General features: G+C 38.4%; 1 protein-coding gene across 7 annotated transcripts in view; it reads right to left on the bottom strand.

The window, feature by feature from the left end:
* Window positions 1-16587, bottom strand: part of LOC139765693 (fasciclin-2-like) — a 276821-nt gene that overhangs the window by 35789 nt on the left and 224445 nt on the right. For 3 of the 7 annotated variants that reach the window (XM_071693461.1, XM_071693455.1, XM_071693458.1), the window contains one exon: window positions 16446-16529. The exons of 2 other annotated variants lie outside the window; for them this stretch is intronic. In XM_071693461.1, the coding sequence (XP_071549562.1) occupies window positions 16446-16529 (84 nt within the window). The remainder of the gene's footprint in view (window positions 1-16445; window positions 16530-16587) is intronic. 2 more of the 7 variants (XM_071693456.1, XM_071693459.1) reach the window with 1 other exon arrangement.

Below are 16587 nucleotides of genomic sequence, written 5' to 3'. Positions count from 1 at the left end.
ATATATATATATATATATATTTTTTTTTTTCATACTATTCGCCATTTCCCGCGTTGGCGAGGTAGCGTTAAGAACAGAAGACTGAGCCTTTGAGGGAATATCCTCACTTGGCTCCCTTCTCTTTGGGGATAGGGGAGAAAGAATACTTCCCACGTATTCCCTGCGTGTCGTAGAAGGCGACTAAAAGGGAAGGGAGCAGGGGGCTGGAAATCCTTCCCTCTCGTTTTTTTTTTAATTTTCCAAAAGAAGGGACAAAGAAGGGGACCAGGTGAGGATATTCCCTCAAAGGTCCAGTCCTCTGTTCTTAAAGCAACCTCGCTAATGCGGGAAATGGTGAATAGTATGAAAGAAAAGAAAAGAAAGATATATATATATATATATATATATATATATATATATATATATATATATATATGAAACACGTGTTTCATTTTCCCCTTGGACTCATAGGAATATCTTGATCACGCACAAAATTGTGATCCTTTCCAATATATATTTTCTTTTCTTTCATACTATTCGCCATTTCCCGCGTTAGCAAGGTAGCGTTAAGAACAGAGGACTGGGCCTCTGAGGGAATATCCTCACCTGGCCTCGTTCTCTGTTCCTTCTTTTGGAAAATCAAAAAATATATATATATATATATATATATATATATATATATATATATATATATATATATATATATATATATATATAGAGTTGATAGAGATGCTCTGTGGAAGGTATTAAGAATATATGGTGTGGGAGGCAAGTTGTTAGAAGCAGTGAAAAGTTTTTATCGAGGATGTAAGGCATGTGTACGTGTAGGAAGAGAGGAAAGTGATTGGTTCCTAGTGAATGTAGGTTTGCGGCAGGGGTGTGTGATGTCTCCATGGTTGTTTAATTTGTTTATGGATGGGGTTGTTAGGGAGGTGACTGCAAGAGTTTTGGAAAGAGGAGCAAGTATGAAGTCTGTTGGGGATGAGAGAGCTTGGGAAGTGAGTCAGATGTTGTTCGCTGATGATACAGCGCTGGTGGCTGATTCATGTGAGAAACTGCAGAAGCTGGTGACTGAGTTTGGTAAAGTGTGTGAAAGAAGAAAGTTAAGAGTAAATGTGAATAAGAGCAAGGTAATTAGGTACAGTAGGGTTGAGGGTCAAGTCAATTGGGAGGTAAGTTTGAATGGAGAAAAACTGGAGGAAGTAAAGTGTTTTAGATATCTGGGAGTGGATCTGGCAGCGGATGGAACCATGGAAGCGGAAGTGGATCATAAGGTGGGGGAGGGGGCGGAAATCCTGGGAGCCTTGAAGAACGTGTGGAAGTCGAGAACATTATCTTGGAAAGCAAAAATGGGTATGTTTGAAGGAATAGTGGTTCCAACAATGTTGTATGGTTGCGAGGCGTGGGCTATGGATAGAGTTGTGCGCAGGAGGATGGATGTGCTGGAAATGAGATGTTTGAGGACAATGTGTGGTGTGAGGTGGTTTGATCGAGTAAGTAACGTAAGGTAAGAGAGATGTGTGGAAATAAAAAGAGCGTGGTTGAGAGAGCAGAAGAGGGTGTTTTGAAATGGTTTGGGCACATGGAGAGAATGAGTGAGGAAAGATTGACCAAGAGGATATATGTGTCGGAGGTAAAGGGAACGAGGAGAAGTGGGAGACCAGATTGGAGGTGGAAAGATGGAGTGAAAAAGATTTTGTGTGATCGGGGCCTGAACATGCAGGAGGGTGAAAGGAGGGCAAGGAATAGAGTGAATTGGATCGATGTGGTATACCGGGGTTGACGTGCTGTCAGTGGATTGAATCAGGGCATGTGAAACGTCTGGGGTAAACCATGGAAAGCTGTGTAGGTATGAATATTTGCGTGTGTGGACGTATGTATATACATGTGTATGGGGGTGGGTTGGGCCATTTCTTTCGTCTGTTTCCTTGCGCTACCTCGCAAATGCAGGAGACAGCAAAAAAAAAATAAAAATATATATATATATATATATATATATATATATATATATATATATATATATATATATATATATATATATACATATATTATTATTAGGTACAGTAGGGTTGAGGGTCAAGTCAATTGGGAGGTGAGTTTGAATGGAGAAAAACTGGAGGAAGTGAAGTGTTTTAGATATCTGGGAGTGGATCTGGCAGCGGATGGAACCATGGAAGCGGAAGTGGATCATACGGTGGGGGAGGGGGCAATAATTCTGGGGGCCTTGAAGAATGTGTGGAAGTCGAGAACATTATCTCGGAAAGCAAAAATGGGTATGTTTGAAGGAATAGTGGTTCCAACAATGTTGTATGGTTGCGAGGCGTGGGCTATGGATAGAGTTGTGCGCAGGAGGATGGATGTGCTGGAAATGATATGTTTGAGGACAATGTGTGGTGTGAGGTGGTTTGATCGAGTGAGTAACGTAAGGGTAAGAGAGATGTGTGGAAATAAAAAGAGGGTGGTTGAGAGAGCAGAAGAGGGTGTTTTGAAGTGGTTTGGGCACATGGAGAGAATGAGTGAGGAAAGATTGACCAAGAGGATATATGTGTCGGAGGTGGAGGGAACGAGGAGAAGAGGGAGACCAAATTGGAGGTGGAAAGATGGAGTGAAAAGGATTTTGTGTGATCGGGGCCTAAACATGCAGGAGGGTGAAAGGAGGGCAAGGAATAGAGTGAATTGGAGCGATGTGGTATACAGGGGTTGACGTGCTGTCAGTGGATTGAATCAAGGCATGTGAAGCGTCTGGGGTGAACCATGGAAAGCTGTGTAGGTGTGTATTTTGCGTGTGTGGACGTGTGTATGTACATGTGTATGGGGGGGTTGGGCCATTTCTTTCGTCTGTTTCCTTGCGCTACCTCGCAAATGCAGGAGACAGCAAAAAAAAAATAAAAATATATATATATATAATATATATAAATATATAATATATATATAATATATATATATATATATATATATATAAATATATATATATATACATCATTATTATTAGGTACAGTAGGGTTGAGGGTCAAGTCAATTGGGAGGTGAGTTTGAATGGAGAAAAACTGGAGGAAGTGAAGTGTTTTAGATATCTGGGAGTGGATCTGGCAGCGGATGGAACCATGGAAGCGGAAGTGGATCATAAGGTGGGGGAGGGGGCAATAATTCTGGGGCCTTGAAGAATGTGTGGAAGTCGAGAACATTATCCTCGGAAAGCAAAAATGGGTATGTTTGAAGGAATAGTGGTTCCAACAATGTTGTAATGGTTGCGAGGCGTGGCTATGGATAGAGTTGTGCGCAGGAGGATGGATGTGCTGGAAATGATATGTTTGAGGACAATGTGTGGTGTGAGGTGGTTTGATCGAGTGAGTAACGTAAGGTAAGAGAGATGTGTGGAAATAAAAAGAGGGTGTTGAGAGAGCAGAAGAGGGTGTTTTGAAGTGGTTTGGGCACATGGAGAGAATGAGTGAGGAAAGATTGACCAAGAGGATATATGTGTCGGAGGTGGAGGGAACGAGGAGAAGAGGGAGACCAAATTGGAGGTGGAAAGATGGAGTGAAAAAGATTTTGTGTGATCGGGGCCTGAACATGCAGGAGGGTGAAAGGAGGGCAAGGAATAGAGTGAATTGGAGCGATGTGGTATACAGGGGTTGACGTGCTGTCAGTGGATTGAATCAAGGCATGTGAAGCGTCTGGGGTGAACCATGGAAAGCTGTGTAGGTGTGTATTTTGCGTGTGTGGACGTGTGTATGTACATGTGTATGGGGGGGTTGGGCCATTTCTTTCGTCTGTTTCCTTGCGCTACCTCGCAAGACGCGGGAGACAGCGACAAAGTATAAAAAAAAAAAAAAAAAAAAATATCCCTGGGGATAGGGGAGAAAGAATACTTCCCACGTATTCCCTGCGTGTCGTAGAAGGCGACTAAAAGGGAAGGGAGCAGGGGGCTGGAAATCCTTCCCTCTCGTTTTTTTTTTAATTTTCCAAAAGAAGGGACAAAGAAGGGGACCAGGTGAGGATATTCCCTCAAAGGTCCAGTCCTCTGTTCTTAAAGCAACCTCGCTAATGCGGGAAATGGTGAATAGTATGAAAGAAAAGAAAAGAAAGATATATATATATATATATATATATATATATATATATATATATATATATATATATGAAACACGTGTTTCATTTTCCCCTTGGACTCATAGGAATATCTTGATCACGCACAAAATTGTGATCCTTTCCAATATATATTTTCTTTTCTTTCATACTATTCGCCATTTCCCGCGTTAGCAAGGTAGCGTTAAGAACAGAGGACTGGGCCTCTGAGGGAATATCCTCACCTGGCCTCGTTCTCTGTTCCTTCTTTTGGAAAATCAAAAAATATATATATATATATATATATATATATATATATATATATATATATATATATATATATATATATATATATATATATATAGAGTTGATAGAGATGCTCTGTGGAAGGTATTAAGAATATATGGTGTGGGAGGCAAGTTGTTAGAAGCAGTGAAAAGTTTTTATCGAGGATGTAAGGCATGTGTACGTGTAGGAAGAGAGGAAAGTGATTGGTTCCTAGTGAATGTAGGTTTGCGGCAGGGGTGTGTGATGTCTCCATGGTTGTTTAATTTGTTTATGGATGGGGTTGTTAGGGAGGTGACTGCAAGAGTTTTGGAAAGAGGAGCAAGTATGAAGTCTGTTGGGGATGAGAGAGCTTGGGAAGTGAGTCAGATGTTGTTCGCTGATGATACAGCGCTGGTGGCTGATTCATGTGAGAAACTGCAGAAGCTGGTGACTGAGTTTGGTAAAGTGTGTGAAAGAAGAAAGTTAAGAGTAAATGTGAATAAGAGCAAGGTAATTAGGTACAGTAGGGTTGAGGGTCAAGTCAATTGGGAGGTAAGTTTGAATGGAGAAAAACTGGAGGAAGTAAAGTGTTTTAGATATCTGGGAGTGGATCTGGCAGCGGATGGAACCATGGAAGCGGAAGTGGATCATAAGGTGGGGGAGGGGGCGGAAATCCTGGGAGCCTTGAAGAACGTGTGGAAGTCGAGAACATTATCTTGGAAAGCAAAAATGGGTATGTTTGAAGGAATAGTGGTTCCAACAATGTTGTATGGTTGCGAGGCGTGGGCTATGGATAGAGTTGTGCGCAGGAGGATGGATGTGCTGGAAATGAGATGTTTGAGGACAATGTGTGGTGTGAGGTGGTTTGATCGAGTAAGTAACGTAAGGTAAGAGAGATGTGTGGAAATAAAAAGAGCGTGGTTGAGAGAGCAGAAGAGGGTGTTTTGAAATGGTTTGGGCACATGGAGAGAATGAGTGAGGAAAGATTGACCAAGAGGATATATGTGTCGGAGGTAAAGGGAACGAGGAGAAGTGGGAGACCAGATTGGAGGTGGAAAGATGGAGTGAAAAAGATTTTGTGTGATCGGGGCCTGAACATGCAGGAGGGTGAAAGGAGGGCAAGGAATAGAGTGAATTGGATCGATGTGGTATACCGGGGTTGACGTGCTGTCAGTGGATTGAATCAGGGCATGTGAAACGTCTGGGGTAAACCATGGAAAGCTGTGTAGGTATGAATATTTGCGTGTGTGGACGTATGTATATACATGTGTATGGGGGTGGGTTGGGCCATTTCTTTCGTCTGTTTCCTTGCGCTACCTCGCAAATGCAGGAGACAGCAAAAAAAAAATAAAAATATATATATATATATATATATATATATATATATATATATATATATATATATATATATATATATATATATATACATATATTATTATTAGGTACAGTAGGGTTGAGGGTCAAGTCAATTGGGAGGTGAGTTTGAATGGAGAAAAACTGGAGGAAGTGAAGTGTTTTAGATATCTGGGAGTGGATCTGGCAGCGGATGGAACCATGGAAGCGGAAGTGGATCATACGGTGGGGGAGGGGGCAATAATTCTGGGGGCCTTGAAGAATGTGTGGAAGTCGAGAACATTATCTCGGAAAGCAAAAATGGGTATGTTTGAAGGAATAGTGGTTCCAACAATGTTGTATGGTTGCGAGGCGTGGGCTATGGATAGAGTTGTGCGCAGGAGGATGGATGTGCTGGAAATGATATGTTTGAGGACAATGTGTGGTGTGAGGTGGTTTGATCGAGTGAGTAACGTAAGGGTAAGAGAGATGTGTGGAAATAAAAAGAGGGTGGTTGAGAGAGCAGAAGAGGGTGTTTTGAAGTGGTTTGGGCACATGGAGAGAATGAGTGAGGAAAGATTGACCAAGAGGATATATGTGTCGGAGGTGGAGGGAACGAGGAGAAGAGGGAGACCAAATTGGAGGTGGAAAGATGGAGTGAAAAGGATTTTGTGTGATCGGGGCCTAAACATGCAGGAGGGTGAAAGGAGGGCAAGGAATAGAGTGAATTGGAGCGATGTGGTATACAGGGGTTGACGTGCTGTCAGTGGATTGAATCAAGGCATGTGAAGCGTCTGGGGTGAACCATGGAAAGCTGTGTAGGTGTGTATTTTGCGTGTGTGGACGTGTGTATGTACATGTGTATGGGGGGGTTGGGCCATTTCTTTCGTCTGTTTCCTTGCGCTACCTCGCAAACGCGGGAGACAGCGACAAAGTATAAAAAAAAAAAAAAAAAAAAAATATCCCTGGGGATAGGGGAGAAAGAATACTTCCCACGTATTCCCTGCGTGTCGTAGGAATAGGGGAGGAAAAAACTGCCCACATAACTCCTGCATGTTGCAGAAGGCAATCAAGTCAGGCAGGAATGAGGGGCTGGAAATCTTCTCCTACGGCATTTCTTTCCAAAAGAAGTAACAAGTGAAAAAGCCAAATGATATTTTTTCTTCTGTGGCTAGAAATCCCCTCCTACTGTATTTCTTTCCAAAAGAAGTAACAAGTGAAAAAGCCAAATGAGAATATTTTTTCTTCTGTGGCTATCAAACGTTCTGGACACTATCTTACTCCCATGGGAAATAGAAAACATGCACGAAAGAAAAGAAATATAAACAGTGATCTCTCGATTTATGCGATTTACATTCTGAAAATGACCACAAATATCAAAAATATGTAAATCAAATAAAGTAATGGAGATCTGAGAGTTTTTTCATCAATAAGATGGAATTGAATATCATACCACTGATAAACTACAGTATACAAACACTGGGAAATATCAAATACTAAAAAATACATACTGTATGATGAATTCTATCAATAAAACAAAAAATATTAAAATATGAATCTAGATGCAGTCTTCATTTCACTGGAAATGTATATTTTTGAACACAAGAATAACCTCCTTCCTTGATAATGGTCTTGATGGTTCATGGGAAAGTTTTTGGCTGCACATCATCAGGAGCAACTTCACCAGTCATCTTTAAGTTGTGGTAATTGCAGTGCTTCCAACAATTCCTGAACCAACCATGACCTGCTTGAAAAGTCTTCACTGCTCCTTCCTCTGTTGACATCATATACACTCTGGGCCTTTGCTTGTAACACAAGCATGCTGACAAAAATTTTTGTGAGTCTAGTGTTCAATCCATGTGCACAACATTCGTTCCGTTCTCTCCATAATCAAATTTTAGGAAAACAAGGTCATCAATGCACTGATTTATGTTTCACTCTTGGCATTCTCTTTGATCTTCTCTGCACTATCATAAATAGTCTGTAAAGTAGATTCACCAAGTCAGCTGTCTGTCACCTCTTTCACAATGTTTGAGCATATCCATCTTGACCTCAATGGTGATAGCCCTACACTTCTTAGCACCACAGGCATCAAGAGAACTTCAAAGATGCTTTGATGGCATGATGCAAGGAGCAAAACACATGCAATATACAGTATGCTGCATCACAAAATACTGTAGCACTCCATGACTATAGACTGTAGCCATGTCATGTGTCCTTAGGACAGCTATCTCACTCCTCCTCACAGAGCAAGCTGCACTCCCACTCCCCATATAAAAATTTTTGTGCCCTCAAAATCAAGGAGAATGCTGGATGACCTCAACAGTGAGGATCAGTGAGGAAAAAATACATCAAATCTGATTTATCTGAGAAGGAGAGTGGAGTGGAAGAGTTTCCCTTTCATAACAGTGATTCTGGACTCTTAAGTGACTAATAAAAACAGTGATTTGGATATTTTCGCATCATTGCTCTCTCTCAAGATTTTTTTTTCACTGAGGGGAGGACAAAATATCACTACCCTAAAAGGGTGATGAAAGGGTGTACCACCACAGCAAAACTTTACTGTACAGGAATAGCTACTGTTCCAGTACATCTGATTCAATAATTAGTATTGTAAATATACAGAGTAATATATCATAAAAATCATAGTGCCTTATCTAATCTGAAGGAAATAATGTGTTAATATCAACTGATGATGTTCCTATCATACAAATGGTTATAAATGTAGTTTAGCGTAAGTAAATAAGATAGTAACTGCCAATTCTACACGGAGTGAAGGTGAAAAGTTTTGGAGAATAATTTTTTTTTTTTTACTGAAGGTAGGCCAAAAACATAATTCCTCACTGGAATGGATAATTGAAGGGGTGTACCACCATGGTGAAAGCTTCACTGTACAATAACTGCTGCTGTTCTAGTATGTTTGATTAAATAATTTGTATGGTAAAGCAAACAGATATGTATCACAAAAATCATAGTGCCTTATCTAATTTTAATAAATCAACTGAAGATGTTTCTTGTTATACAAATAGTTATAATGGTTGCTTAGCCCATATAATTAAAACTGACCGCCAGTTCTACTCGCAATAATTGAAAAGTTTTGAAGAATCGTCAGCTGCAATACAAATTTGGGGGAATATGGGTATATAGTAGCCACTGGGAATACAGTCCTCAGTGAAAATGCTCACACAAAAGTATTTCTAATCACTCTTCAGCAGCAATGGTTAGGAATACTTAACAAGAAGCTCAGCTGCTGGGGAAGACTGGCACTACACACTTCTTAGGAGGATCATGAACCACTGTCTTATAAATATACTCCCCTTTACGTACTAATAATACTGAAAGCAACATGAAGTTCGCACATTCATGATGTGGGCATCTATACAATAGCCTTTTTGTGTAATCATAGCAATAAACCAGCAATTTCAACGATAAAAGATACATTTATCTTTGTCACCCTTTTCTATAATCAAAGCAAGAGATGTGTCTGTTATATATAATGGCATTTAATAGCTGTTTATGTATTAAAGGATATCTTTTATTTCCACAGAACTTCTTCCTTAAAGATACATAAAGCAATTCCTGAAGTTGTTAAGCTATACAGGCTATCAATAATCTAAAGCCCTGTCAGTATTTCATGGAAGATTAGACCACCAAGGCGCTTTGAGTGTATTGGTATTCAAGTATTCTCTCTGATACAAAACTATATCACTATACTTCGCATGTGCAGTGGAAAACGAAGTGTACAAAGTATTATGATTCTAATTACAAAAAGTGGTAATAAAATACCTGGAAGAGAACAAATGGAGATATTATCCAGCACACAAGCTCAGCATGACATCTGATTTTTCATCTACTCATATATACATTTCTCAATCTTCATAAAATATGAAGTGGTTGGGTTGCATACATGAATGATTAAAAATAACTGAGTTTCCAATCATTGAGGTAAAGAAAATTATGTTTCCCCTTACCTAGAACTGACGACTGTCAGATTTTGTGGATATTTTAGTTGTTCAAGAAACAAAAACGGATTTCCCTACGACTGATATAGAGTTATAATACTTATACAACACAAATATATGCAAAACAAGACATTAAGATTCATGGACAAAGTAAACTAAATATAGAAGGAGTGTGCTATAAAACATAAACCAGTGAAACAAACATTCAAGTTTACTTAGCAATCTTAAGACAAAACAGTTGGCACAGATGACAGCACTTGTGGAGAGACTGATACAGCAATCCACTAGTGTATGAACAACACATGCAAACTGATCAGTGATAACCATGGGGATAACCTCTACATGTATGCCTATTATCTGAGTCTTACCATAAATTGTACAATAAAATTCTAATAAAAATAATTACTGCTATGGTGAAAGCAGTCAAGTATATCACATTACTACATTAAGGAAAATTTACAAAATAGTAATACTAGGTGTAGAGTTTAATCCCCAGGATGAAAACAATATAAATATGTGGTGAAAAACTTACTGGGTGCTAATTTAAACACTCATGCTAGGGTGCTGGGGTAAGTGGCGCCGGAGTGATACCTATGTAGTTGCCAAACTACAAGTTTTACAAATATGCAGAAATTAATGGAAATTTGTGTAAAACTAAAGTAGCTTCCACTAAACACTATCCTAATAAAGCTGGTCCAATAATTACAGTAAGGAATTCAGAAAAAAAAAGGCATGCAATAAACTTAAGACATATAATGCACTGACTAAATGGCACAAATCAGATTACTTTATACTGACCTAGATCAATTAATTTTTCATTCTTTATTTAGGATCAATTAAATTTTGAGCCTGGGATGTTCAAATACTGCACTTCCCATATTAAATATTTAGCACTGCCCATGACTCATGCTTTACTGTGATCTTGTGTATCATTTAAGTTACATATTGTTATCATGGTCAAACAAAACAGTTTGCCGGAAAAAATTTTTTGTCTTGAATTCCTCTTCTGGATTCTAAAATTTAGCATTCACACAAAAGTGGTTCTCAAAGCTTTCAGTAGTTTATTATCTTAATTAAAATTTTCTATATTTCAAATTAATTCATGAAAACCAATGACAGCAACTGTTCAATACTGAAGGACATAATTAAATCAAGGAATGAAAATAAATATTTCAGTTAGTTAAAACACATCCACTAAATCAGTTTCTGTTAAAATGAGAACTTAAATTCTTTACTATATTTATCACATGTCTAACAAAGTCTCAGTAAAAGATCTTTTCAGAATATTACAAGATCCACTTTTGTATTAAATCAATTAAGTTCCAAACGGAAACACTCCAAGGTGTAGGCCTGTTAACTTATAAGTAAAATAACCACAAGAAAGACAGCAAGCACAGAGTGGATGGTAAACCAGAGGACCAAAATGTTTCAAGCGCAATCATTCAAATGTTCCCTCACTGCTTCAGGTTCCTCCTCCGGCGCCACCATTCCACAGAAGGTGAAGGGTATAATATGAGAAGAATGAGGCTGGACTCCTACCTCAAATCCTCCGCGTAGTAGTATGAGATTGTTAAATATTAAGTGGAGGAGAAAAAGTGTGGAGAAAAACAGTGATTGAGCTTCAGCAAACACAACAATGCATAATGAAGAAAGAGTAGCCCTTTTGAGTTTTTCTTTCACGCCGCCACTACACCACACAAAGAACTATTGAAAACTTCTTAAAATTCCTAATGATTATTACTAACAATGAGCTGAACTTTATACAGTGACAAGCTATGATTGAGAGTACCATAATTATCATTCAAATCTTTTAACAGAGAAATATTTAGCTTTTCATCATCACCACCAACATATTTGAGATCTCAAGACTGTATCAAAATATTTCATCAAATTCATACCTATAAGTCAGTTTTCCGAGCTCCTGTTAGGCTTAGACACTACATAACACTCGACACATTGGTTTAAAAGCCTTGACTCAACATCAGTGATGTAATAAAACAACTACAGAAGAATTAACGAATTTCATGTACTCCTATATGTGTGAGAATGTATTTTCATGAATTTAGTGGCTTTCAATGGAGTGTGTTCATGTCGCAAGCACAAAGTACACACACACACACGTTATATATATATATATATATATATATATATATATATATATATATATCATTTCTTCTTTTAAACTATTCGCCATTTCCCGTGTTAGCGAGGTAGCGTTAAGAACAGAGGACTGGGCCTTTTTTGGAATATCCTCACCTGGCCCCCTCTGTTCCTTCTTTTGGAAAATGAAAAAAAAAACGAGAGGGGAGGATTTCCAGCCCCCCCGCTCCCTATATATATATATATATACATATATATATATATATATATATATATATATATATATATATATATATATATATATACAATCATTAAGGAATTATTGGATTCCACTTGCCAGTGGTTACACCACATGCAAGGAGACACCTTTGGTGGGCCTGCATCATTGCCAAAGGAGGGAAAGGAATAATCTTGTTTAGCACCTTTTTGCTCCAAAAGAATAAATAATTTTCCTGCTGTAGCATAAACCTTCTGGAGCCTAATAATAATAATAATAATGATAAATAATAATAATAACAATAGCAATAAAAATAATAGTAGTCATTATTACTCTTACATCATTATCATAATCATTATTATCAATTATCACAACCTCAGGACCCCTTTCATGGTGCTACTTCTGTATAAAGGCTGCAATCAATACTATACAAGATGGTCTCATTAAAAGTGATACGGTCCTTTACGAGAATGTACTTTTTTCTTCTGCTGACAATGATGCAGCCTTATCAAAGATGACTTCCTGCTTGAACTGTAAACACATACAAGCAGAATTCAGTAACAATGTGTGTATGTGTGTGTGTGGTATATAAATATATTCTCATATATCATCATATAACCTCATGACTCCCTATCAAGGAGCTTCTGCAGCACTAGAGCTGTACTACACTCGGCTGCAAGGAAAAGATGGATTCATTTGAAGTTCTTTACTGGGACTGCATTCTCTTCCAACTGATGATAATATAGTCTCCCCAAAGGTGACTTTTTACTTATAATATAACCTCATGCAGACAAGTCCAAATAACACCTATATGGATATATGTGTTTCTTTTTTTTCTTTTTTTCATACTATTCGCCATTTCCCACATTAGCGAGGTAGCATTAAGAACAGAGGACTGGGCCTTTGAGGGAATATCCTCACTTGGCCCCCTTCTTTGTTCCTTCTTTTGGAAAATTAAAAAACAGGAAGGGACGATTTCCAGCCTTTTACAACACACAGGGAATACGTGGAAAGTACTCTTTCTCCCCATCCCCAGGGATAATATAAACATACTACATACTAGGTAGTACTTGCGGGGAAGGAATGCAGATGATTAGGAGATGCACAACAAAAAATGGAAGGGGTTGAAGAAAGGCCAAATGAGAGTTGGGATGAGAAAGCACCAATAAATTTCAGGGGGAGTAAAATGTTTTGGAAGGAGGTTAACAGTGGGACAAAAACAAGAGTACAAATGGGAACTCTGTTGAACAGAGGACAGAGCCTACATCTGCCACCCTTTCATCAAACAGTCAACGATCCTTCAAAATACTCATTCTATCCCCTCTTCACCTCATCACTGCCTTTTAACACTTCTTCGTTAGACCTCTTCATTGACATTTCTATTTCTTCTGTTGCTTTTCTCATTCTTCACCTCCTTACAAAACATCTTATTCTCCCTGATGTTTGCTAATACCTGTTCACCCCAACTCTTCCTTTCCTTATCTTTTGCCCCTAAACTTTCTCTTGGCTTCCAGCTGCTTCCTCTTGTACGTTTCTCAAGCATTCTCAATACTCCTCTGTAAGTCCTACCCATGCACCACTTTTTTCTCTTTTACGAGCCACTTTAATTTGTCATTCTATTACTCACTACCCTTTCTCACCTGCCCACCTCCCACTTTCTGCATGCCACACCATTCTTTCACACATTCCATGCTGCTTCCCTAAATATCTCCCATTTTTCACTCATTCCCCTAGCTCTATTTACTTTCACCTTTGGCCATTTTACACTCAATCTCTCTTTGTACTTCTTCACATCTCTTTCCCATGCTCACTTAATTTCTCTATCCTCTCTTAAATCACATCATTTCCTCTTTTCCAAAACCTCTTAACATCTTCACCCTTGCTTCCACCAAGTAAAGATCAGACGTTCCAACTGCTGCCCCTCTCAGCACATTCATATCCAAGTCTCTCTCTTTTGCGTGCCTATCAATCAACATGTAAACCAATAATGCCCACTTACCATCTTTCCTGCCCATCAACATATACTAGTGTATTCCTATGAGTCCAAGGGGAAAATGAAACACGAAAAGTTCCCAAGTGCACTTTCGTGTAATAATCACATCATCAGGGGAGACACAAGAGAGGAATATAACAGTCAGTTGATTTACATCGAAGAGACGAAGCTAGGACGCCATTTGGTAAACATGTGGACATGTGGACAATCACATGTTTACCAAATGATGATGTGATTATTACACGAAAGTGCACTTGGGAACTTTTCGTGTTTCATTTTCCCCGTGGACTCATAGGAATATCTTGATCACACGCAAAATTGTGATCCTTTCCAATACTAGTGTATATCACTGTTCTTAAACTAGTTATTCCCAAACACCAGTCCTTTTCAGCATGCAACTTTCCCCGTGGACTCATAGGAATATCTTGATCATGTGCAAAATTGTGATCATTTCCAATACTAGTGTATATCACTGGTCTTAAACCAGTTATTCCCAAACACCAGTCCTTTTTCAGCATGCAATAGAAATTCTCCCATCCCGTTTATAATTTTCCAAAAGAAGGAATGGAGAGGTGGGCCAAGTGAGGATATACCCTCTAAGGCTCACTCCTCTGTTCTTAACGCTACCTCGCTAATGTGGGGTAAGGCGAATATGTATGAAAAAAATATGTATATTATCTCTTTTTTATATCATACTTTATATATACTTTCACCTGCCTGAAGTAACATGAAGTGAAAAGTCACCTTTGTCAATGCTTATGTCATCACCAGTTATTGGAACAGAGTATGGTCACATCAGAAAATCTCTTGCTTCAAAGAAGTCCACTTAGTCCCTGTTACTGAGTATAGTGCAGCTTTAGGGCTGTAGGAGTCCTAGAATCTTTTGAAAGGGGTCCTATCATATAAGAATTATACATAATCACTCCATTTTTGCCTAAACAGGTTCACTGTAAAGTGAAAATCTTTATTTTTAGACAGTATATCACCTATTCTGGTGAAACTAACCTAACTGTTGTCATAGTGAAGGAGGGAGAAAACGGAAAAAACACTAGCAATGCAGATTGGCCACAGCAGTTCATAACATCAGAAATTCTTTCTTTCCTTTTAAAATCAATGCAATGTTGTGCATAAGCAACTGTGCAACTTAGTAAGGTTTCCTCGTGGCAGTGGGATAAGATCTGTATAATTAACAACTATTAGATAACTTGCTTGATCAATTATACAAGAACTTCTGTAAATTCTTATATCTCAGTGCAGAGTTTACAAAGCATCCAAAGAGATTATCAAAAAAGAAATATCCCATCAAAGGACAAATGAACTGCCTGAATCCATAAAATACTTATGGTCATCATCATCTTGAGGTCAGAACTGCTTCTTCTTGGCACATTTTCTGGCATGCTGATAAAAACTAATCTCACAAATACTAGTCTTGCATCTACACTATCAGTTAACCTGATAAAATGCTCCAGGTTTCAAAAACTAATCCCTTGTCTTAAAAACCAAAGATTTTCATTGATTTTTTTTATGTGCACTAGAAACTAAGTTTAAGGAGTAACAAATAAATTAGATCTTTGTAAACAAATTATTTCAATATGAAAAACTTTAATAACCATGTTATGACACTATGAAGAAAAGAGGAAATATTCAGATATATAATCCTATCAAAACAATGGTGTGCTGCAAGTTCTAGGTGCTTAGCACATCCTCATAGAAAAAAGCTGTCCTTTCATGCTCTGTACACAATACAGAAGCAAAAAAAGAAAAAAGATATCTTCCTCATTCACTAAAACCTAATCTAAGAATTACTACTTATATCACAAACAGTTCACACAAATGTACACCAGAGGAAAGTCTTTGGATAACTGCCTCCATATGAGGCATATTAACTATACTGTACAACTCCCCAGCTGTGTACCTCTGAAGCTTTGGGGTTTAAGATCACATATCCACGCATTCTAATATTCCTGTCACCCATGGAATTGAAAGTCAATAAAATTATCAAATTCACTGTTACTTATTGAACACTTTCATTAATATTCAGCTTTCTTTCATTAACTCAAAACCGAATTACACTAAATAAATGTTATTTACTACTTCTTAATGTCCAATGCTCATCTACTGCCCTGAGCATGTTGATTTTATTCATCATGTTTTTTTCCATCCATAGCATCAAAATCTTTGCTAATCACTTTAACTACAAGTATGGATGTACAAAAAATTTATCTAAGTATGAGGTGATGACTATATTCACAGAATCACCTGATCTGCTAGACACATGTTTAACAAAAAGATCCGTTACATGTGAACAAAGAAAAACCGACGCCAATTGAAAACTGGGTGTGCTGCCACCAAAAAATCACTCATTCCTATCATTTCTTATAAGTTTGGTTCTGATGTCAAAATTAAAAAGACTTCTATTCATAATGAGTATTGTTAAGGGCATGTAGTAGTAGTGATGTAGCCTAATGCGTAGTGGCGGCGGTGAGGGCAGAGAGAAGGCAGCAGCAGCAGACAGTAAGCAGAAAGGTACCGTGGGCGGGGGCACTGGTGGAGGGGGCAACGCTACTGAACTGCACGGATGACCCCGACCCGCTACCTGTCTCTGCCGTTGGATCTGTAACACACACAACCCCACACTCAGCAACAACACCCCACACAAAAACATGGAGGTA

Source organism: Panulirus ornatus, chromosome 55 (genome assembly GCF_036320965.1).
Source record: "Panulirus ornatus isolate Po-2019 chromosome 55, ASM3632096v1, whole genome shotgun sequence".
Classification (NCBI taxonomy): Eukaryota; Metazoa; Arthropoda; class Malacostraca; order Decapoda; family Palinuridae; genus Panulirus; species Panulirus ornatus.
The sequence above is the reverse complement of the archived record's forward strand: the minus strand, read 5'-3'. Positions and strand labels throughout refer to the sequence as shown.